The sequence below is a fragment of the Saccostrea cucullata genome, unplaced genomic scaffold, assembly GCF_032062105.1.
Source record: "Saccostrea cucullata isolate Sc308-1 unplaced genomic scaffold, CSIRO_AGI_Scuc_v1 ctg393, whole genome shotgun sequence".
In the NCBI taxonomy this organism is placed as follows: Eukaryota; Metazoa; Mollusca; class Bivalvia; order Ostreida; family Ostreidae; genus Saccostrea; species Saccostrea cuccullata.
Window position 1 is genome coordinate 63,061 of NW_026929586.1, and position 25,884 is coordinate 88,944.

Consider the following 25,884-nt stretch of genomic DNA (forward strand, 5'->3'; position numbering starts at 1 on the left):
CAAATCAAGCTTTCTATTTAAATTTTTCGGAAGATTTTTTTCATTTCTTTTTCTACCTCGATGTGTAGGTTTGGAAAAAAATATTGTAGTTAATGTTAATATTAGCTTGCCATAATTGTTACATCAGCTGGGCATATTATGATCAAACAAATTTCAGATTGCTGCCAATTCTCGTAAAAGGAATAATAAGTTTATGGCATACGTTTGACGCTTGTCAATCTTGTTTTTTTTTTTAAATGCTCCAGCTTCGATACACCTGTGCCACAACTTCTTGGGCCTTTCCGACTAGCGGAAAAACGACCTCGAATGTATTAGAAAGACGCGATGACAACCTCCCTTTTCACGATCTTTGAAATAAAAGTATAGAGACCTTTTATCTGTGGAATAGATAGTTTAACTTTATTCAATGCAATGATATTACCTCAAATATACTACAGAAGGGACTTCTAATTAACTCCGTCTATCCTATATTTGAATAAACAGGAAATGTATAAATGTTTAATATCCGGTGATGTTAATGCATTTGAGGTTGTATTTTCGAACTCTGACGGAAACACCCGAGATGATGTGACTGACCTGTGCCACCGTCCAGCGTGTTCACATTTTATCACTTATTTTCCAGCTTGCAAATCGTGTTAGAAATATACATGAAAACAATTTACATATAACATGTTGTTGATATGAAGTGGGGGATACAAATTTGATCGTTTCTTTTAAAAACTCTTTTATGGTCACCTGATGAAAATAACTTCCTTATTAAAGACAGGACCTAACAGCCAGGAGAAGAATAGAAGAGGTTATTTACTAGTATTTGCAAAAAAAATTACAGTATAATCAAACAAAACATACGTATATGCACAAAAAAAGCGACAAAGCAAAACATACCATGACAGAATAATAAAAAAGTCATATGTATACGGAAACACAAATAATAACAAGCAAAACTTACTATACAATGATCACACAAACACAAACAATTATGCAATATTCATAAAAAGTGATGTACATACAATCCTTACATAAAATACAGAATGTGATTGAAAAGATGAGGCATCTGTTCTTTAAAAAGAACAATTTTTGTGTCCTCTGCGCATGCGCAGCTTTTTAACATCAGTTGCTATTTTTATCACCACGCAGAGGAATTCCCCAAAGTTATATTTGGAAGTATAACTGATATGTACCAAGTAGAACGATCACTGATAAGGCAGATCCCTTGTAGACAGGCTTCCGATTCCTATTTGAAATTAAAATAATTTGAAAGCTCTGCCCCGATATCCTTTTGTTAAAGTTTTTATCAGTTCACTACTATAAATAAGCCCAGAGTCATTTTATTTCCTGGAAAATTTTACAGTTAACATCAGAAAAATAGAAAATTTGCAGGGTTTTTTAAAAATTTATTTTGGTACAGAAGTTTCGTCCAGTAAGATTATTTGTAAATAGGTTTTGGCGAACAATTAAAAATAGTTGACTTTGGATCGGATAATAAAGATTTTTTCAAATATATTCTATATTTAAGCCTTTCAAATGCCGCTAGGGTTCGCTGTTATGAACGATAACTCGTTGCTGAAACTTGTTTAGAGCAGGTCCGAGGTATCTAACTGTTTATACGCATGTCAGTTTTTAGCATTTCCCAAGTGTTTCTTTGTTGTCTGTAGAATCCATGCTTTTAAAATTTAGCTATAATGTTAAACTTATTTCCTATTATATAGTTGTTATATAGTATATTTAATTAGATATAAATAAAATTTTTAATTAAAATAAAAAGTGAAATCTACCCTCCTTCTTAGTTCTAACCTGATTAAATGTTTATACTCGGTCGTTCTTGCCCCGTGGGAATCTGGGTTGGAATAGGTCCTCAGTACCCCCTTGCTTGTCGTAAAAGGCGACTAGATGGGGCGGTCCTTCGGATGAGACCGTATAAACCGAGGCCCCGTGTCACAGCAGGTGTGGCACGATAAAGATCCCTCCCTGCTCAAAGGCCGTAAGTGCCGAGCATAGGCCTAAATTTGCAGCCCTTCACCGGCAATGGTGACGTCTCCATATCAGTGAAACATTCTGGAGAGGGACGTAAAACAGTATACAATCAATCAATCAATCGGTCGTTCTTCTTCGTGCTATCTAGGTAACACAAATAAGAAAAGTAATTGTTGCTTTTGCTTGTAAAAATATATATATTTATCTAGGAAGCGCAAAAGTGCGCATAAAAAAACATGTCATTATATTTCCTTCCTCATAGCAATCGTCAAAGGGAGTTAAAAATATTGAATATAGTCTGTTCCCCATTCATTTGACCCTGTTATGTCAGGTAGAGTGAAGACATTCTCTTTCTTTTGGTCAACGTTTTTGTGTACAAAACAATGTAAGGAACCCTTCAAATTGTGTAATTACAAAACAATACGAATGCTGAAGAAGCCTATATGCCATTCCTAAAACCGATAACTCATAAATCGGCACTTAGTTGGTCATTTTTCACACCTGAGTTACCTGTCCTTAAAACACAACATCGTTCAATTCATTTATAATTAATAAAACTTTTTAATGATTTAATTAAATGTATGCATAAGTTATTATCTTTTTTGATAATTTCATGTACCTATAAATCTATCTGAAATGTTTTTACCAAGTGTACAACTTGACAAACTTGAAAGGCCTACGATATTTATTCATTTCTTTTGAACCGTTAACGTTGTTTTTTTCTAGAAAGACTGGGAGTTTGAAGACTATGGATAAGAAATACTCTGTATAATAACCCAGATAACCACCTGAGGAACACCGATTGGACTCTTCTAATCTGCATCCCTTTGCGTCACTCAAAAGAGTGACGCTTTTTATATTTGGGGACTGCCTGTGCTGCTTTTTTTTAACTACTCAGAAATGAATGAAATATATGAAGAAAACAAACAGTATTTGAGCTTAAAAGTCCATTTATCGATACAAAAGAGCAGAGCAAATACTGACCTCTAAACCGTAGATTTGGGATCTGGTGCCATGGGACCAGAGATAAATGTTTATTGCTTAAAATAAAATACTAAGAGAACGAAAAAAACAATGCACCATATCTTTGAATTTTTCAGATTTGCCAACTTACTACTTAACGTTCATTACATCTCTCTCTCTCTCTCTCTCTCTCTCTCTCTCTCTCTCTCTCTCTCTGTGGAAGATTTTCTTTATAGATAACTTACAGATAGCTTTTTTGAGTGAGTTTAGCACAAAAGAGTGTATTCTGTGGTTCGCGGATAATCCTCAGGGGTTTCAAACATATGTCATGGGCAGTATGATTCTAGTTCAGATTCTCAGTTCTGGTAGTTAAACCAATTGTTCTTACAAAAAAATTCTATTACAGACAAATTGAAGATTCCTTTTTTCCTATCCCATGTCTTCTTTTTTTCTATATGTTCTGCGAAAACTGTCAAAAAATCGATGACATTTTGAAAATTGACTTTTTTTTGTACTAATAATCTTACTGGACAGAGCTTCTAATCCAAAACTTGAGAGATCGGAATTGCAATTCTTTTTATGTTGTTACAATGTAACAAAACAGAATGTAGTTTTTGTGAACGGGTTCATATCGATCATACAAGGATATCGGGTCACAAATTTAAAATCAACAACCAGAACCAACAGCTTATCTATATTTTTATAATTTTTGTGTTCAAATAATATGGCATCGGGTCGTATTAGACTGATTTGTTCCATACCATTTGTGAGCCCCTGTTTTATACTAAATTTTACTACAAAATGTTACGCCCACCTGATCAATATTTTGGGCTCAAAGCGGATGAGCCAGCTCGACAGAAGATGCTTACTCCTCTTTAGCATACCTGAAACCAGGCGTTTTTTCCCTCCTAACAAATTAGTTGCTTTTTTTTTATTTTTACAGAACCGGGCTACATTTAACCATGTACTTGTTTTAAATCATTTCTGATAAAAATTCACAAACGAAAATTCTCTACTGCATCCTTGTAAGCCGAAATTATTCCTGGTTCAGGGTAGATTAAAAGAACTAGATGGTGGGTAAACGAATTATTTTGGCGAGAATGTTGGTTTGTCTAGGAAAGTTATCATTCCGAATAGAGATATTTCAAACAAGTCTATTAAAAATATTTCTTAAAACATTTGTTAACTAGCTAATCATACCTCTTATAATTGGTATTTTGTATAAGTTAAACGCTTCCTTAGTCATGGCACTTTTTTCTCTCCAAAAGTTACATATGTTGAATTCAATATTGGACATAACTGATGGATAAAGGATATTAATTATCATCTTGCTTTTAATATTGCCCCCAAATTCAAAGTAGATGTGTTGAAAAAATCCATCTTGATTAAATACGAGTACTTTCAAAAATGTTATCATAACGAAAGATGACCTATTAGAAAATCTACAAAGAATACTGTTCTTATTAGTTTCTAATTGAATTGAATTGAATAATTAAAAATGTAAAAATTATATTTTTTAATAATTTTTAGTGCTTTCTTTGTAAATACTGAAAAAAAAAATTAGAGGTGCAATTTTTATAGAAATTGATTTCTTATAGTTTAAACATGATACCTATAGTGTATTTAATATGTACAGTAACACTTAAACCTGAGATAAACATCTTCCATGTAAATCAATATGAATTGTTACGTCTTGATATCGAAAGATAAATAACTCTTCACCATTGTGAGAAATGCTAAACAATTAAGAGTTATTTCTCATTATTGTTTCTCGAAATATTTAATCTGGCGGACGCAACATTAATAAGTGATGGCCCAAGAAATTCGTCTGATAATTGTTCTACCTGGCATGGCACCTACCGGCTTCCGTAGGAAACATACAAGCAGATAATTACATGTATTATTAGAAAAGTATATCAAGGACATTGATTCTTTTCCTATCAGGAGGCATTACAGTACACTTGACATGGCTCACAAATCAAAACATATCTGATCTAGAAGGGGTCCTTCTGGACTTTCCATCCTTAAAAAACAAATTTGTAATTCAAGCATATTCTATTTAATTCTTTTCTGAGCCGAGTTTAGTAAATAGCATGTGATGTTCTATTTGACTTCACAAAACCCAACCTTTAGATTGAAATCAAGTTCAAGCATTGCATAATAAGCAATACAAACTGTACTTGATTTTAACCCCTATTTTCTTTTTATTCAGTACTAGTATATTGGGCATTTTGAAATTCACATTGCGTAGATGTAAAATCTGTAAATGATTAGAAGGGTCTTGTAGATCTTTATATACAAAGATTATTATCATGTTTTTCAATTTTTCATATTATACCAAACCTCTGGCATTTCGGTGTTCGTGGTTCATGCCCATTCACGGATTTTATTTTTATATTTTTAATTTTTTATGAGTTATATCAATGATAATGAAACTTCTTAAAAATGCCAAAAAAACAATGAAAAAAAAAAAAAAAAAAAAAACAGAAAATTAGTAAAGTTGAATTCGATTTCTAAAAAAGTAAATGCAAATATTCCACTGGTCTAGTAAAGAATATGAATTTACACTGACTGGAAAGTATGTAATAATAATTTCATGTGACCAAACAGAAAATTATAGTTCCCGAAACTTTCCAATCTAATTAAAATTACATGTTAGATATGCTCGTATACTCGCTACAATAACATCTAACAACATTCCACAGAGGGTCACGTCCGAGTTCTAATTCTATCAAGCAATCAAATTGTCGCGTGCAAAATTATCGTTATTTATTAAAGCGAATAATTCTACAGATATACCGAATGACCTCTGACTTGACCCTCTATGGGATGTTGTTAGATATTATACAGTGTAGCGAGTAAACGAGAGGATGTGACATGTAGTTTTAATTAGATTGCAAAACTTTCTTTTTTCCAACTCAAACGATAAGCGAACATTGGTGGAACGCAGAATGAACGATGAACAAACGCATACGTTTTTGTAATGAAACATATAGAGATAACGCACAGTAGTCCAGATCAAAAGGCCATAAAACAATACAAAATAGGAGCAGAGCAAACAGGGACCTCAAAAACATCAGAGGTGGGATCAGATGCCGTAAAGGAGTGAGTATGCCCTGCCGAATGGTCACACTCGCCGTGTGCGCCTTGTCTTGATCGGGAAATAACAGAAAAATCCTTCGTCAATTCAGTGTATAAATAATGAACTAACAATAAGTATGAAAAACTTCAGTCAGCATTTGACTCAATGATAAATTGCATTTGCTGACAAAGTCATTGTATCGACCATAGAACTTATAAAATGATAACTTTAAACGAGCCTGCTGAAATTCCTGTTTTATCAACTTGTTTGTAAGTAATTTACCTCTTTGTAGAATTTGTTTATACGTAGAGCATGCTCCTGTGTATGTGAACAACAGAGACATGTAAACTCTGTAGGCAGGTGATGAAGATATGTTAGTAGCCTGACTCCCTTTAAAAACATTTTATACGATTATTGTATAAATGTCCATGGCATCTGATCCCACCTCTGGTGTTTTGGATGTCTGTGTTTGCTATGCTCCTATTTTGTATTGTTTTATGGACCTTTGATATTGAATACTGTTCTCATTGCCATATGTTTCAACTGTAAAATTGAGAACTATTTTTCATAAATTTGGTAAGTCCATACCATACAAATATACATTAACAATGATATAATGCACTTTGTGTAAAGAACATTTTATTTTTCATTCAAGTGACATATTTTGCAAACAAAGCTATGGATTTAATTTGTGTAACATGTTTTAATTATGTGTTTGGAATTATTATATTGTTTAATATGAAATTCAACAACAAATCTCTCTTTCTTCCTGGTCATTAAAATATGGAAATAAAGAACGCAAATCAAGCTTAAAAGGACTTTTAACAATACTTATCGCAAGTTGAGCAAAAACAGACCTCCAAATACTTCAAATACACCAGAGAATGGATATGGTCTCATAGAGGAGTGAGCATCCCCTGAAAACCGGTCATTCCAGCCTTGTGCTTCGTTTTCGTGTTGAAAAAAGGAAAAGAAAATCCAGTGGGTAAATAATGGCCTTAAAATTGATATTTAAAACGTCAGTCTACATTTGTCGTTTGTTCTTATCAGATTTGCACTGTTCAATGAATATTCGAACCTGATTACCATTCGTTATATATCTGCATATTTCATCATAGTACAAACACAAAAATTATATAAAGAAAAAAAAACAAGGATCTTCTGTTATAATCTTATTCATGCAGGTACTTATTCATAAATATCATGACAAACATTCTATCGTGACTGTTAAGGTTTGGAGAGAGGGAGGTTCCTTAAATGTCATTAAAGCACGTGAAGCGATTTGCATATAAAAATCGGGTTTGCGATATTTAAACCCACTTTTTAACAGGATGTCAAGAGGGTGAGTTCTAGCTTTTAACCAATTATCACAACAGTTAAAAATTACCATAAAATACACTATTTTCATTTTAGGAAAAATATTTTTTTAACAAAAAATCCGGATTATTTTCTTTAAATGTTACCATTTTATCGCTACATAATTCACACCATGAATTTATTTGACATAAAGAGTTAAGCTTAAAGCAATGCTTTGCTAAAGTATTCGAATTTAAAGGCATTACAAATACATCTCATTTTTCTTCTAATTTACCCTACGAGCAAGAAAAAATATGACAAAACAGCATACCAAAAAATTAATGTTTATTTTGTTTAACGGTCCTTAAGAATTTTTCACCCATATTGAGATGACGCTTGATGTTGGGGGACCGAAAATCAATATCGTTGTCATTCCGACATTGGACATAAAATATCGGTTTATAAGGTATTATCAAAAAGAATGGTATTCGTGCCTTCTTGTAGATTCAAAAGGATGGATGAACTAGTTTAAGAGCAAATCGCTCTTACCACTGCGCCTCTTCGGGGACGCAATATAATGCATTGTGGCAAATAAACTATTTTCGGCCGGTCTTTTTTATTATTGTTATTAAAACTACCTCATTTACATGATAAAATAAATAACTTTTTTTGTTTTAGTAAATGCCAAGTATTCGTTAGCACTTGTTGTTTTCATTTACATTTCTGTCGGAAATGTTTTGTTTACCTTTTTACTATTTCTTAACAGGATTTTTCTTTGCCTTTGCTTGCTTTTAGCAAGTTCATCTGGTTACAAATATTTCCAATCAAAAATCCCAAATGGAGACTCCGTACCACACCCTTGTAAGCCGAATTATCTCTGGCATGGAGTGGGTCACAGGAACGAGTTAGGGGGCGGATCTAGAAATCCTTTTGGCGAGGACTTTGATGCAGCGGGGAAGGTAAATAAAAAATACAAAAAAAAGGAAAAAACAAGCAAACAAACAGAAAAAAAAGATTTATGTGAAGTTGCAATAGAGTTTAACAACTGTTAAGAGAAATGTAAGGCATTTATTATTTTTTTAAATCGCGTTTATTTGTTTTTATTAATAATCAATTAAACATGTTAAACAGTCCTATAAATCTAGGTTGTTTTTGTTAACTTTGTCCTTTTTTTTTACTCTTTACTTATACATGTGTTATGTCAATAAGTGTTTTCAATAAACACACAAAAATATATAATTATGTTTTGTTTATAAAATAATATCGGGCGATGGCTGATAAAGTAAAAATATCAGAGGAAGGTTTGGATCGAAAGTAACATTTCTTTTGATATAGATACTATTCAGTCAGCCAACATTTGATCATAGTACCTAAATAGTACAAAAAAATTAGAAAATGGAGATTAATTTCTTTTGACATCATTATGCAAACTTAAAATAACTACATAGGTTAATGTATTAATGTATTAAAAGCATGCACATAATAATCTTACGTTTCCAGCATATGTCGTAACATTGACTATTTTTTCAGTCGGATTGCAAGGTCGCAATGGAGCTGGGAAATGATATAAGCGTAACCGTAGGAAAAAATTGACAAAATGCACAATTGTGACTTTTAAAGAAAAGAATTTATGGTAATTATACACTTGATAGGGGGGTAGAGTATATGTAAAACCAATGATGTTTTAAACTAAAAGGTAAACTTTCCCTTCTTTTGCAATATTTATTCAAAATTTTAAAAAGACGGCAAATATTTAATGATTGACAAAGATCCACGAGATAATTCGTCAGCTACAAAATTTGTGAAATTTCGAAATCTTAAGGGAGGGCTCTCTCGTGATGTTTATCCTTTTCTTTCTATTCGTTTAAAAAAAAAATAAAAAATAAATTAATGCATGAAAATATTACAATTTAAATCTGAATTTAATTAATTAAGAATAATCTATTCATGAAGAATAAAAAGAAAAAGAATATTTTTTCATAAAGGTTTTAAAAAATTAAGTAGTATGTGTTTCACTTTATAAAGCTGAGGCGGGAAAGAAAATTGAACTTTAATGATTAAACAAGATCGAGTTCTTTCTTAATTTTTCAATAAAACTTTGCAAGTACAGTTACAGATATGTTTGGAAATAGAAAAGTGTTTGACTTTATTTACTCCTCGGAAGGGAAAGAAATTCGCTTCTTTGGTTTGATTATTTACATAAGTTTTGAATGTATGTTTCACAAAGAAGATTTTTGACATTTTATAAAATGCAATGAAAGATAACAAACAGCTAAAAATGTAAAAATCATTTCTATTTATATCTGGGAGAATTTTGAAATCCATTTAAAATTGCAAAAAGGTTACTAATAAGAACGAATCGCTACCTTTAAACCACGTGAAGATGGCTGTGTATTGCGACTCTACGGGTACAAAATAATCCTTGACATTTCGTCTTACATAAGTTCTATATTGCGGTATTTCATTGCTATCCGTATAAAAATTAAAGGTTCAATACAGAATTCTTTAAATGACACATTTTGAAAGGAATTTTTTAATGTGAAACATTTTATTGCTATTGACAATTGCTAATGACATTATTTATTGAACGCCCCTCGTATCTATGTACGTAAAACATCATGATAGAAAATTGATACTTTCTGTTTTATATGCAATGCATGCCACTTTATTCGAGAGTTAAATATAAGTCTTTTGCTTTGGATCAGTGATTAAATATTTGTAAATACAATATTTGCAGAAATCGCGTTTACAGACGATGCACTTTGCCTATTGGCTTAAATTGTTCATATACTGTATTTATCGAAACAACAAAAATATTCTGATCTTAATTCTATGTAGATTGCCTGTTACATACAAAATTACTGTAGTCAATTTCAAAAGAGACTGAGAAAGACACCAATAGAGATAAAAATAAAATATATCATTGTATCAATAGCAAATTAAAATAGAATTAAGCTGACTATTTTTTTTAGGAATCAGTGATGATTTTTACCAAATAAAATTTTAACAGACACAAGATTTATTTCTTTATTTTATGTTCAGGAAATTCTGTATAGGAATGTATTAAATTCTCTCGTTTTAGATTTGGACGCAGGAGTTGTGTCGGAAGGACTCGGACGGGGACGGTAAAACTAACGGTGAAGAACTTGGCGACCCGAACTGTGTTTGGCGGGAAAACGCCATTCCGGAGAAAAATGCATTTTCTCATCCCGGTAATATTTAAAACATACGCTATTCCTTTCAAATAAAGGTCCCTCAATCATTTTATTAGGGTCTTCCGTCTCCAACGGAAGACACTTCTATTATTCTATTGTTTCTTTTTCACTTTTATTATTATTATTATTATTCTTTTTCTTCTTACAATTTTTGTGCAGAAGATTTCTCGGAGATGGCTGGATCGATTAACTTGAAATTTTCAGGAGAGGTGTGTCGTCAACTAAACCTGATCCATTTTTCTCATTTTTACGAAAATCACTTCCGGTCGGAAGTTATTGCCTTTTAATCAAAATTTAGGGGACCTCCTTGTCATCACCAGAACTCAAGAACGGCTAACGCTAGAACACTGAAATTTTTACCAAAGATAAAGGACATGTTGTCAAGATGCACAATGGTTTTAAAATTTTCCGGAAATGCCTAGTATGGAAGCTCGGTAGGGGTCAAAATCTAGGACACGTATCATGACTGAATTTTTGAGACATTTTGCATCATATCTTTTAAAATATAATTATTTTGTTAAAAGATACTGAGCAATATTTGTGCAAAATGACAAGATCTTTAATATGATATCAAGAAAAATGTGCTGACTCATCACATTAGGGGCCGAGAGGGGCCAAAAGTATTTATTCGATAACTCTTTAACAGTCAATATTTTGTTATTAATTACTGAAGCAAAAATGTTTATCTCAACAATCTACAACTATATATTACAATCTGAGTGTAGTATGGTGCATAATAAGGGGCCATAAGGGGCCATTATTCTAAATTTTTGACGCTTTATATCTCAAAAGAAGGAAATATTTTGATAAGTAATATTGAACAAAAGATGTTCAAAATAATGTTCTGAACAATATGCAACCTTTGTTTTTCGCTATAAGTCCCCTTTAAGGAGTTGAAGGGTTGGCCCCTAAATATTTCTTTTGCAAATAACTCCAAAACGAAAGAGAATCTCTGAATAGTTGTTGAACAAAAAGGGTTCAAAATGCTGAGAGCTTCAAGATGAGATCAAGAAAAAGGGGCTTAGCACTCAAATTAAGGGCCGAAAGGGGCCAAAAGTCTTTAATCGAAAACTCTTTAGCAGTCAATAGTTTGTTAAACATTACTGAAGCAAGAATGTTTATCTCAACAATCTACAACTATATATTATGATTTGAATGTCGTATGGTGCATAATAAGGGGCCATAAGGGGCCAGAATGCAAAATCTTTGACGCTTTATATCTTAAAAGTGGAAAATACTTTGATAAGTAATATTGAACAAAAGATGTTCAAAATAATTTTCTGAACAATATGCAACCTTTAGTTTTTCGCTAAACGTCCCCTTTAAGGAGTTGAAGGGTTGGCCCCTTAATATTTCTTTTGTAAATAACTTGAAAACGAAAAAGAATCTCTGAATAGTTGTTGAACAAAAAGTGTTCAAAATCCAAAGAGCTTTAAAATCAGATCAAGAAAAAGGGACTGGGAACTCAAATTAAGGGCCAAAAGGGGCCAAAAGTCTTTAATCGATAACTCTTTAGCAGTCAATATTTTGTTAAACATTACTGAAGCAATGATGTTTATCTCAACAATCCACAACTATATATTATGATTTGATTGTCGTATGGTGCATAATAAGGGGCCACAAGGGGCCAAAATGCTCAATCTTTGACGCTTTATATCTCAAAATTGGGAAATATTTTGATAAGTAGTATTGAACAAAAGATGTTCAAAATAATGTTCTGAATAATATGCAACCTTTCATTTCTCGCTAAATGTCCCCATTAAGGAGTTGAAGGGTTAATTGGCCCCTAAATATTTCTATTTCAAATAACTCGAAAACGAAAGAGAATCTCTGAATAGTTGTTGAACAAAAAGTGTTCAAAATCCTGAGAGGTTTAAGAAGATACGAAGAAAAAACGGCTGATCCCTAACATTAGGGGCCGTGAGGGGCCAAAAGTTGAATTTTTGAGTCTTTATGTTCCATGTTTGTTTACAGATTATGGAGGCAAAATCGTTCTTCTTCACAATCGTTATCATTATTTTAGAATAAAATTCTCAATCAAAATCTTATCTCATCTTATCAAGAATCAGACGGAAGACCCACTCGTTGCTCGCAACGAGATCGTATCTAGTTATTATTATTTTTTTTTATCTTTTCTTGAAATTGAATTTAATTTCTTAATATACTTGGAGAGGATAGTAAAAAAAAAAAAAACACACCTGATGTTTGGAGGTACATGTTTGCTCCACTCCTATTACATGTACATTTATACCGTTTTAATGACTTTTGAGCTTCAATACTGTTCCTCATCTTCATATATTTCATCGATAATGTTTCTCATTCTTTCAGGTGTATGCGAGCCGTATGACAGCCCTCGTTGCCGATCTAAGAACACTTGGGTACAATGTGATTTAGAAACTTTCCGATGTGATGCCATCAACCAGCCAGGTTAACAAATCAATTTTATTTTTTAGTTAATAATTTACTAATTATACACATGTATTAATGTTATTTTTGAAAAATGTGACTTAATTTGTAAGACGTGGAAAAATTGTATCAGAGACAACCAGCAGGTAGGAAGAAACAAGGTGGAAATCTTGATTGGGATCCAGCTACATTTGTAAATTGTATCATCAGTTTCGTATGTGAGAAAACATTTAAAGCAATATCAGCTGCATTTTTGAAAATGTTACTTTGCTGTTAAAATGTGTTATTATGATAAATTTATAAGTAACTTAAACCTTAATGATTATTTAAACTAAAATAAAGCAGAAGAAAGACTTTTATACACAATCCAATATACAGTTTTATATAAGAAATCATTATTGTACAGGACGACAATAATGTAATTTTGGATCAATCGAAGCTTATAAATTGTTCTTCCTTTGCATATATCATTGTCATTAAAATATTTGTTTACAATTTTTGCAACAAAAACTTCCGACACTAAAGTTGCAGCTCATATTGCTTTAAGAAACAGAAAATAGAAATATTCACGACTTTTGATTTATCCCTTATATGACTTTCTTGAAGCAAAAAAATATTTTAAAATGGTATTTAGCTATGTATTAATGCTCAGTACGTATGGTTGAAAACTTTTTTCTTGTAGAAGTAAAGAACATCACCATAAGATATCCTCCAACTCAAGTTCCAAATACAGAAACCAACTACTATTGCATGACCTTTGAACTTCCTAAAGATGGCGACTATCACATGATTGCAACAAAACCATATATAGACAACGAATACGTCATGCATCATATACTTTTATTTGGATGTGAAGATTCAGGTGAGTTGAAAAGATGTTGTAAAGGTGTACAATGTCTCCTGACACAATGCAAATATTAGGTAATCCACATTAGATTCAGGTGAGTTGAAAAGATGTTGTAAAGGTGTACAATGTCTCCTGACACAATGCAAATATTAGGTAATCCACATTAGATCTCTATGCGCCGTTATTATCTGACCTATTTTTGTATTCATATGTGCAAAATCTTATCCATGAAAAGAAGAAAACTCTTGCTGTGGCCTACAACTCGACATTAAGATATCAACGACGTGTTGTCAATTAACAATGGTTAATTCCATTCCTATGTCGATACGGTATATCCTGGTGACCTTTGGATAAAAGATACCACAGAGTCTGACACATCTGTTTCATATTTGGATATTTTACTTGATAAAGAGTTTAATGGAAATCTTACAACCAGGCTCTAGGATGAACCTGATGACTTTAACTTTTCCATCGTCAACTTCACTTACTTATGCAGCAATACACCTTCATCACCTGCATACGGAGTTTTTATTTCTCAGTTGATTCGACACGCAAGAGCACGCTCTACGTATGAACAATTTCATAAACGAGAAAAATTATTGACAAACAAGTTGATGAAAAAAGACTTGTTTAAAGTCATCATTTCGTAAGTTCTGTGGTCGATACAATGACCTTGTCAGCAAATACAATTAATCATTGAGTCAAATGCTGACTGACGTTTTTCATACTGATTGTTAGTCCATTATTTATACACTGAATTGACGACGGATTTTTCTGTTATTTCCCGAGCATGTCAAGGAGCACACGGCAGGTGTGAACGGTCGGCAGGAGTTGCTCACTTCTCCATGGCACTTGATCCCATTTATAATGTTTTGGAGTTCCGTGTTTGCTCTGCTCCTGTTTTGTATGGTTTTATGGACTTTGATATTGAATACTGTTCGTTATCTCCATATCCTTCATCTCTTTGAAAACATATCGAATTGTTCAACTAACATAGAACAGTCAGTTGAAAGTCTGTAAACACAAATATAATTTTTTTTTCTTGAAAACCATAATGTGCAAGACACAAGTTTAAAATCAAGATTTGTTCATTATACTATAAATGTAGATTGATAAGCTTATTGTCGGATGTTCAGCTTCTCACCCATTAGGTACGGATTTGACACTAACAGGATAAAACTATGCCATTCAGTAAACTAAAAGATTTAAAGCTTCCTGAAATGTGGCTTTATATCAATTTGTCCTATGGTACACTTTTCAGATCTTTCTGGGAAGAACTGTCCGGTTTTATCTCTATGGCCATGTTGAATCATGTTTTCCATACATAAAACTTGTCACGCCATTAATTTTCTCATAATCTCATTTTTATTGCAAAGTTAATTCTTTTCTTTTCTAAAGTTACCCAAGGGACAGCTGCCCCTGCTAAATGCGGAATGGGCTCTGACAAATGCCGGACAATTATCGGGGCTTGGGCCGTGGGAGCCAACGGAGAATGTGCCCACAAAGATGTCGGATTCCGAATCGGACAAAACGGATTTAAATTTGCTATGATGCAGGTAAAATCCATACCTCAACAAATACGTTCTTTAAAAAAAATTATCAGTTGCATTCAAACGTGTCTCTATAAGCGTAGTGAAAAATAAGACAAGTATATATACCAACAATAGCAACTTCTCAAGTCTTTAAAACTAACGGTAAAACCGCGAACGAGTAATGTAAGCATCCTTTAATACCAATTTAACCAAATTACAATAAGTTTAGATTTAATTTTGGTTGTAACCCGTCATTTGATTGAATAAGATATTAGTCTATATTGTATAATCTTGTTGCCTACAATCACAAAGACTTATGTCAAAAAAGTATCAATCCGCCTGACGTCACATTTAAAATATGTAAAATTTGAATTCGGTTAGAAAGGGAGAAATTGTCTTGTTTTTCATACTTAATGATTGAAAATTAAATCATAAGGAATGAATTAAATAGCAACCCAAGTTATACTGATATAACCTGGGTTGGAGCAGTTTACACTTTTTATAAACCGCTTCGCCATTTATAAAGCGTAAACTGTCCCAACCCGGTTATACAGTATAAACTGGGTTGCTATTTCATTCGAATAAAATGGTTTTCAAATATTTTTATAGTTTCACTGGAATAATCCCGAACTACGATCAGACTACATGGACAGTTCCGGTATGACATTGTACTACACACCTAACAGACGACCCAACGACGCCGCCATTATGATGGTAGGGCAACAGTATCTGGAAATTCCACCCGGGAAGGAGCGCGTGGAGGTGGAAGGTGTGTGTTCAGCAGACGACACCCGGATGTCTCTAACTGGCCCTGTTTACATTACTAGGGCCCTTAATCACATGCACTATTTAGGTACGTATTTTGATAGGCATGCGCAAAGTGAAGTTTTATGTGTGTGTACTAGTTTCACAAGATAAATTATAAAAAGCATTGCCAATTGATGAAGAGGTTGCAGTCATGTCCTACTAAAATCCAATTAAGGGCCTTTTGTTAAAGGAAAATTTCAGATACCGTTTAGCGTGTTTTCTTGGCGGATGTAAAATTTGGCGTTTTGCCTGCTCAAAGGTATGCCAATAATTTAAGCGTAATTTATTTTAGCGGACACAGGGTTTTAGCTCTTTGCAGATAAACACTCAAACTAGTAGTTAATATTTTAGCGATTAAAATTTTAGCGGACTACCATCAAAACGCCAAACTAAGCCAAAATAAGCACCCCGCTAAAATAACCCGCTATACGGTATGTTGATTTATTTGATCTTAATCATAGGGTTCTCCTCTTAAACACAACATCTGTGTTCATAGAAAATGTTTTATAAATTGATTCCAATGAAATATCCGTATTTTTGTACAAAAGAAGGGAAAAATATATAAATTTTCTAAGAGATATTTATTAAAACACATAATTGAAAGTCAGATCTTCAAATGTCGCAGGAAGTTTGCCCTTATATTTAAATAATATTCAATTTTGATATACTTGCAGTTGCAGTTCATAACAATCACAAAAAGTAAAATGTAATTTATGTAATTAAAATTTATATTTGATATTTCGAAAATCATCAAATATCCCAAATTTTCTTCCGTCTCCTGACTACTACACTGTATATCATGCAAAACTGTATACGAGTAAATTTTGGACTCTTTTTATAAAATTCATCTACGCCTACTTTTCCCACTGAATGCATATAATTATTATTTTCGAATCCTTGAATTGCAGGACGGGAAGAATACATTGACCAGTACAGATATGGCGTCAAGATAAACACTCTGACGAACGAACCCGACTACAGTTATGATCGACCCCGATTTTTAGAGTAAGTTTATTTTTTTAGATTTATATATGGCACTATTCTCTGTTATTGTTGGACTTTCAGTACAGCATGGCATTCTCGACAGTAAAAAAATAAGCGTTTGAATTTTCCACATCCTTTCAAACATACATGGGATAGAAATTTGGGCGAATGTCAACGATTGTAGCAAAGATCCAATGATAGCGTTTTGTACGTCGTCTTATTGTTGTCAACAGCACTTTAAAGTCACTGATGTTACTAATTTCTGAACCCGTAAGAATCTATATCACCATTTGAGAGACGCTAATTACTTAGCGTCGAGAATGCCACGCCTTACTGATTTGATTTTATATTGTTTAACAATATCAGCAATTTTTCAGCCATATTTCGCCTTACTGAAAGGACAAGGATGATAGAGGATTTTACTATTTAAAGCCTCGTTCTCCATTTTCCCTTCAATTTACTAAGCAAAAAGTAAATTTAAAAGTTTTGATTAATGAAAGAACTATTGCATATATACTAGAGACTTTTTGTGGCCTGCTTCTGAGTTAATCCTTTTTCTTGCTTGTAGAGTAAGTTCATTTACTAGTACCAGGAATGAATTGCATTTTTTGCAAATTTTTAAACAAAGACGTGTATTAAATGTTCAATATTTTTCACTGATTTGTATGAATTTTTAATAGGTATGACTCTGCGATAGAAGTATTGCCAGGGGATGAACTCAGAACAAAATGCGTCTTTAAATCATCATCGAAGTCCTTCACAACATTCCAAGGGGACGCCACTTCCGATGAGATGTGCTACGGTTTTCTTACCGTACACCCCATAACAAGCATAAAAAGAACATCCTGCACAAGTTTCAAAAGTGTATCTTTGCTTAAACTGTATTCCCAGCAGACCATTAATGGCTGCGATTTATCCGTTTTCTCAAACTACACACATCCGGTTATGGCGGAATTGTACGCAAAGGTAAGTCAGAGATGCAGACCATTATCGAAATGTCTAGAAGAATGCAAGGAAGCGGTTAAAGAGTTCAAAAGTCATCCGTGCATGCAAGGCGACATGGGAGATGTAATGCGATGGTATGTCTCACAGTCTCTGGATATTAATTCGCTCACTTTTTACTCGAAATTGGACTCCTGTGACCTTGAGATGGTTAAAGAGGATCCTAAGTTTAATGACCTTAAGAAGCTGAGAGAAGATATGTTAGATGGCCTTGGGAAGCTCCGAGAAGACTTGTTAAATCAGATGAGAACAAATACAAGTGGTGGATCTAAAGTCTTTCCTCATTTCTTGATGGCTGTGTCATTACTGATTTACATTTTCATTTAGATCGTCGAAAGGGGAACAGATCATGGATTTGAAAAATACAAGTTTCCTAGGTTTTTGATAGTATGTCTGTTTTTTCAAGATTTTTCCCCCATATGATCATTTTCATCAAGGTCCCAATGTCTTTGCTCTTTCAAAATTACTTTGTAAACATGTCTTGCATTATTTTTGCAAACAAAACCAAATAATTGTATTACTTGTACTATCATTTAGACATCCAGTTATGCAGATAACTGTACGAGGGGTTATCAAAAAGTTCGTGGACTGAGGCTATAAAATTAGTTCTATGTAGTCTGTGCTTTCAAAATTTATATGAAACATAAAACAACAAAAAATAAAGAAATGTTGAAAAATTTAGCCTGATACGTTCATTATTTGCCGAATTATTATAAAATTAAAACGACATTATATGATCACCCGGCGCTGTCGTCGTTTATTTTCATGACGTCCAATAACGTCATTATTTTTTTTAAATGTCAACTTCTACCTCATACACTTTTTTTGATGAGATTCCCTGGAGCTGAGTAAGGACTTAAACCCGCATTGTTTATATGACTTTACAATGCCATGAACAGTGGCCTTCAATGAATATAATATTCCAAAGAGATTAACACATTGGGAGAGATCCTCGCTTGATTGTGTCGGCATATTATACTTTTGGGAGTTCAGTTTGTACAACACATGATCAACGTCATTTTTTGACGTAATTGATTTTTCACATCTTGACTGCAAATCGACATAAACCGTGCATCCCTTTTCTCCCTAAATCTATTTTGACATTAAAAGACAAGAACCCTGGATGGATATTATTACTCTGTAGCCAGTTTAAATATATTTTAGGTCTATACCAGTTTTTTTCAGGGGCAAAACTTTATAGAATATTGGAAACGGAAACCCCTCCCCCCTTTTGAGGTCATTTTCAAGGCCTAATTTTTTGGACGTTCCGTGTAAAATTTACGATAAAATTTCACAGAGCTTTCAGAATTAAGTGAAAATTTCAAATTTTATGGAACAATTGTGTCCCAACACATATCTGAATTAACGGGATTTTTGGATGTCAAATGATCATATCGAAAGAGTTTTTCTCATTAGCACACAGGTCGCAAAAACGTCGTTTTCGAGGTTGCGCCGTCTGGACATACCATTGCTTATAAATACATTACTAATTTATTAGAAAATAAAATTTATGATCTATGGTTTATACTTAAGATAGAAAAGGTGATGCAAACTTGATATTTTAAAATTCGTTGATGTGCCTAAAGCGGTTTTAATTTTATGGCGCTAGTCCACGAACTTTTTGATAACCCCTCGTATATGTAAATAAATTGTCTGACACCAAAGAATTTTGTACAACTATGTGTGTTACCTTTGATTTGATATACTAGTAAATAAAACTTAGATTCTATTGGCATCACTTTTGATAAATATAAATTTCGTCAAAGATTTCAGTCAGATAATGTGCCGAAAAGGAAACAGAAAAACTTTTTTTTTAGAATTAGTTGATAAAAAGTATGGGATGTGTATTTAAAAACCGTTTTAAAAGGTTGAGGAAAAATATTTTTTAAAAGGATTGTTCCTACTTTTTAAAAAAGACTTAAAGGTTAGCAAAACAATATTAATTAGTTGATGAAACAGTTTATCAATTAAAAACCGCTTATTATTCCTGCCACAAAATGCGTATTGGTTCTAAGTTATGGGATATTATAGAGGTAACAAGAAAATCAGAAAATATGTGAATTTCCGAGTTTTCTCAATTTTATGCAAATTTCTATTGATTTTCTGGTACATTTTGTTTCAGAAAACATAGACTCAAGCTTGCCTATCTACCAAATTAATATATTTCATACACAGTATCAGGAGCATCTTTTGTATAAAATTCTCAGATAAGCAAGTCTGTGTTCTATGTTTCCCAAAGTGAAGATTATCTCAAAGTTGACGAATTAAACTAAAATTGAGGAAATTCTCGGCCAAATGGCCTACTTCCGCGACATCTTGTGGCTTCTGTGTAAGCTTTGAATTAAACTTAATGCTGATTTTGAAACAAGCTTCAATTTAATTTCTCAACTACGAACTATCACAAGTTTAACTTTGTTTTGAATTTTACCTCAAACAAGGGGCCAGATTCGGCCGTTACCATACCTTGTCCTTATCACGCAAGCCAATCGAATGATCATCGTCATGACACCAAAAATTCTGAAAGTTATTCCTTATTTTTGTATACATGCTCTTGATTCCACAAATTAACGTTTAACCGCTCCTATCGATGAACCAGTAGATTAATGTAGAAATAAGTATTTTTTTTTTCTATTTGTAATTCTATCTCGGACAAATACATTCGAAATGTAAATATTCTATTATTGCCTGACGTCACGGCGTCAGGTTGTATAAGGATTGATATTTGCAAGATCCGAAACTAATAGATCATACCTCGAGAGCTCGATTTTGTGCAAGCTGATTTACATTGGAATTCTTTACCTGCATTTTATAAGAAACAGTTTTCAGAAAAAACAATGATATTACTGATACAAAATACTGTAGTGTTTACTTCATTTAAACTTTTTGCATGGAACAATTATTTCATGTCATTCACCGTTTCAAAATGTCCGTGTATCCTTTTTTCTGCATTTCTATAATACTGGATCAGTCCATTTGTATTCTACGAAAGGGGTGAATCGCTCTTTTCGCGCCAAAAGTCACAGTAAGCTGCCTTGGATTGTTCTAAACAGTGCGACATTTAACTCCGGACATGACATAGTCCGGACTTTTTAGTACCATTTCTAATTGTCATATCCAAAAAAATTTACAGTACCTGGTGGGATTTCTTAGCAGTATCACATATTCTCTTGTTGAACTCATAGACATCTCTACTTTAAAAGATATGAAGTCCTAAATGTCAGAATCCCATGGGAGAATGGTGGGATTTTCAGTCTCACCAACTATCCCACCATTCTCCCATGGGAGAAAAAATGTCAGATGGGAGAAAAAATCTCAGATGGGATTTTTTCTCCCATTAGGATTTTTTCTCCCACAAAATTGTTCAAATGGGATAAATCCCACGGATATTGACAAATGGGATTTTTTCTCCCATGAATTGTCAAATATGGGATAAATCCCATAGAACATGATATGTGGGACATTTACTCCCATAGATATTCAAATATGGGATAAATCCTATATGTAACTGATCAATGTTGCATTCAAATATTTTTAAGTAATCGATATTCATATGCATATTATCTGAAGTAAATACTTTTTTTGAAATTCATTAACAATCATCTCATTCAAACATTGCTTATTAGTTTAAAAAATAATATAAGAGACCCAAGGGCCTTGAATCGCTTCTGATAAATTGTACAATCTATCACTTCTATTTGAAGCCTCTAACACTAAGTATCCTATGACCCAAGATGCATCAACTGACAGAGATTGAAGATTCTAAGCCAAAAAGTACCCGAGATACTTAAATATAGCCATAAAATGTTAAAAGTAGGTCATCATGGCCAAAGTTTGATAATTCTAAGCCAATAAGTACCTGAGATATTCAAAAGTAGGTCATCATGACCTACTTTTTGGTCGACATTATCCGAAAACCCAAGATGCATCAACTGACAAAGTTTGAAGATTCTAAACCAAAGAGTACCCAAGATACTTAAATATAGCCATAAAATGTCACAAGTATGTCACTATGACCTAGATTTTAAAAAGCATTCTCTGAAAACCCAAGATGCGTCAACTGACAAAGTTTGGAGATTCTAAGCAAAAAAGAACCTGAGATACTTAAATATAGCCATAAAATGTCATAATTAGGTCACTCTGACCTAGTTTTTGGCCGACATTCACTGAAAACCCATGATGCATTAACTGACAAAGTTTTGATGATTCTAAGCCAATAAGTACCTGATAGTGTAAAAAGTAGGTCACTGTGACCTACTTTTAAGTCAACATTCTTCGAAAACCCAAAATGCATCAACTGACAAAGTTTAACAATTCTAGACAAGTAAGTATCCAAGATACTTAATTGTAGCCATAAAATGTCAGAAGTAGGTCACCATGACCTAGTTTTTGAACGATATTCTTTGAAAACCCAAGATGCATCAACTGACAAAGTTTGATAATTCTAAGCCAATAAGTACCTGAGATATTCATAAGTAGGTCACTGTGACCTAGTTTTTGGTCGACATTCTCGGAAAACCTAAGTTGCATCAACTGACAAAGTTTGATGATTCTAAGTTAATATGCTTAATATTATGTCAAAAGTAGGTCACCGTGACCTATTTTTTGGTCGACATTCTCCGAAAACCCTAGATGCATCAACTGACAAAGTTTGAGGATAAGTGTAGAATCATAAAACATTGTAATTTTTTGAAACTTGGGTCCCCGGAGAACGTCAACTGAATAGAAGGTCAACATGGCCTACTTTTTGAAATTTTATGGCTTATCAGGTGATTCAAGACCCTTGGGTCTCTAATTCTTCATACATTCATCTATAATTTGATAACATTTAGAATGCTAACTTGGTTTTGGTTATGCCTTATGGGATTTATCCCACATCTGAATGTTTATGGGAGTAAATGTCCCACATATCATGTTCTATGGGATTTATCCCATATTTGAATTCATGGGAGAAAATATCCCATTTGTAGGTATCCGTGGGATTTATCCCATTTGAACAATTTTGTGGGAGAAAAAATCCCATCTGAGATTTTTTCTCCCATCTGACATTTTTTCTCCCATGGGAGAATGGTGGGATAACTGGTGGGACTGAAAATCCCATCATTCTCCCATGGGATTCTGATACTTTGGACTTCATATCTTTTAAAGTAGAGATGTCTATGAGTTCAACATGAGAATATGTGATACTGCTAAGAAATCCCACCAGGTGTTATAAAATTTTGATGGACATGACAATTAGAAATGGTAGTAAAAAGTCCGGACTATGTCGTGTCCGGAGTTAAATGTCACACTGTTTAGACTATTGTGTGAATGGGTGTGCTAACATCTATGGAATAAAATAAAGTTTGTCCTTTTAACCTCCTTCTAATACTTCAGAAATTCTATCTACAAATTTTATCTCATTCTTTTAAGTAACATATCGTATATATATCGCATATATCAATATGGACATGCAACACTAGAGAAATGATTTTTTTCTAATTTGTTTCCCGATCCTGCGGTTTGTTTACTACATAAATGGACTAGTCCAATAATGAACAACGAAATTCAACAAGTCAAGGAACATTTGTATCCCCGTTTCAGATGCACAAAATAGACAATTCTTTTCACAAAGGCCTAAATATTGAATTTTCTTATTTCATTCTCAATATATGATAGTGGCACACCCACCCCCCTCCTTTTTAAGAAAAAAAATTATTAACACACATTACTACAGTTTACATCAGCGGAATAGATACACTCCGACACAATATGTACTTTAAATTATATTCATCCTTTAAAATGTTTACAATGCATGATTTCATAACAGGTATTATATATAACAGTGTACCTTTCAATTTAGATCCAAGGGCAGATCACTCCACTTGCACCCCCCCCAACATAATAACAATTCTTAACAGGTATAATGTAGCTTTCAATTAAGATCCAAGGGCAGATCACTCCACTTGCAACCCCCCCCGCCCCCCCCCCCCAACTAAAGAAAAACTCTTTAGTACGTAGTGTAACAATGATTTTTCTATAATCAAGGATTTCATTTACACAAGGTTTTCAAAATGTAAAGTAAGGACATATTTTAAACCCACAAAAGTATTGCTCAAAAGGTTTATCACTCCTCATGCAGATATTGATATAAACTGGACATAAACTTATCCTTCTTTGTGAATCGACCAATTCATGTTTGTAATTTGAACTAAATACAAGGATATGGGAGTAGTGTACGAGCGTTCAGTTCAATCAACCCCACTTTATTAGATTTTGAAAAAAAAATTGTGAAGTTTTATTTCACATATTTTTTTTTAATTTGGGGGCTAGACAGCAAAATGAACGAATTTTTGTTACGAAAATAGAGTTTGAGCTAGTCAACTCAATGATAACAATAATTATCAAATAAATTGAGCAATTTGGAATCTATACTGGCATGTTTCCTTATTAAAGGAATCATCAGTAGGTAAATTAAAGCAATGTGAAGAATTGTAACGATTGGTAGATATAATAGGACCAATGCTTACGAAAGCTTTTTTTTTTTTTGCTTTCCCGAAAAAATAACAACGATGTTTATTGAGTAGGATGTAATTTTCTTCCCTCAAGAAGACTTTGAACCACTGGTCAACTTGGATCTAGAGTACATGTAGATCTTTGACAAGGGAGTGATACATGTATCGATGTAGAAAAATTCTTACTGGGAGAATAAAGCCTCCAAGGACCCCTCCCCCTTGGGTAGACTTTATTTTGGTACATCGGGGAGGGGAAGGGGTTATGGCTCTGGAGGGGAAGTCGATTTCTATATAGTACGAAATCTAGGCTCTGGATCTATTTTTTTTTAACTATATACTCCTTTTTTAAATGTTAAAACTGTACTTAATGGCCTCGAAGCCTGATCCCACTATCCATTGTTTTTCAAAGCTATAACATTAGAAGTTTTCTGCTTACTTCCTTATTAAAAGTAGCGTTCAATACAAAGCACTATCAATGGGGTTTTTTTCTCTCGCCAGAGGGCGTTTTACCCCTAACAAAAAAATACTATAGTTAACTATAGTTATAACTTTGACACTTTGAAAACTTTGATTTACTATAGTGATAACTTTGAAACTTTGAAAAACTTTGACGAAAACTTTGACACTTTGAAAAACTTTGGCGAAAACTTTGACACTTTGAAAAACTTTGGCGAAAACTTTGACACTTTGAAAAACTTTGACACTTTGAAAAACTTTGGCGAAAACTTTGACACTTTGACAAACTTTGACGAAAACTTTGACACTTTGATTTACTATAGTTAACTATAGTAAACTATAGTTAACTATAGTATTTTTTTATTAGGGACGCTCCGCTCCAACACCTCTGTTATCGTCTAAATTAAAAGAATCTTGTAAAACAAAAGAAAATGAAATATTTTCGTCAACTTTGTGATTTTTAAAACAGAAAATTAAAGAATAACTTCAGTTGGTAGAACTCTTTTTTTTTCGTCTTATCAAAAGTTCGATATATATATTAAAAAAACTTAAATATATATAGAGATACGGAACTATTTTGTTTTGATTTTTAACACTCACTTCAATTGAAATCAAGGAGTCAAAATTAGATGATATGTTCGACCAGAGAGCATAAAACACTTTAACAACTTTGGCGAAACGTTCAAAACAATTAATGTTTACACTTGTAGCTGGCATTGAAACATCCATTTAATTATGTCACAAATGGAACTACTCGTACTTTTTAGACGACAACAGGAGGTGTAAGTGAATCTTGCGAAGTGCGCCCTCTGGGGAGAGATTAAATGTT

The 25,884-nt window shown here is 33.1% G+C and overlaps 1 protein-coding gene across 1 annotated transcript; it reads left to right on the forward strand.

The window, feature by feature from the left end:
* The first annotated feature begins 4,747 nt into the window (after nucleotides 1-4,747).
* On the forward strand, nucleotides 4,748-18,664 carry LOC134281321 (tyramine beta-hydroxylase-like). The gene is made up of 9 exons (XM_062763804.1): nucleotides 4,748-4,805; nucleotides 7,994-8,274; nucleotides 10,398-10,527; nucleotides 12,859-12,957; nucleotides 13,619-13,798; nucleotides 15,182-15,339; nucleotides 15,925-16,168; nucleotides 17,031-17,127; nucleotides 17,787-18,664. The coding sequence occupies exons 1-9, from the start codon at nucleotides 4,748-4,750 to the stop codon at nucleotides 18,433-18,435; spliced, it is 1,896 nt and encodes a 631-aa protein (XP_062619788.1). The 3' UTR covers nucleotides 18,436-18,664.
* Nucleotides 18,665-25,884: the final 7,220 nt, after the last annotated feature.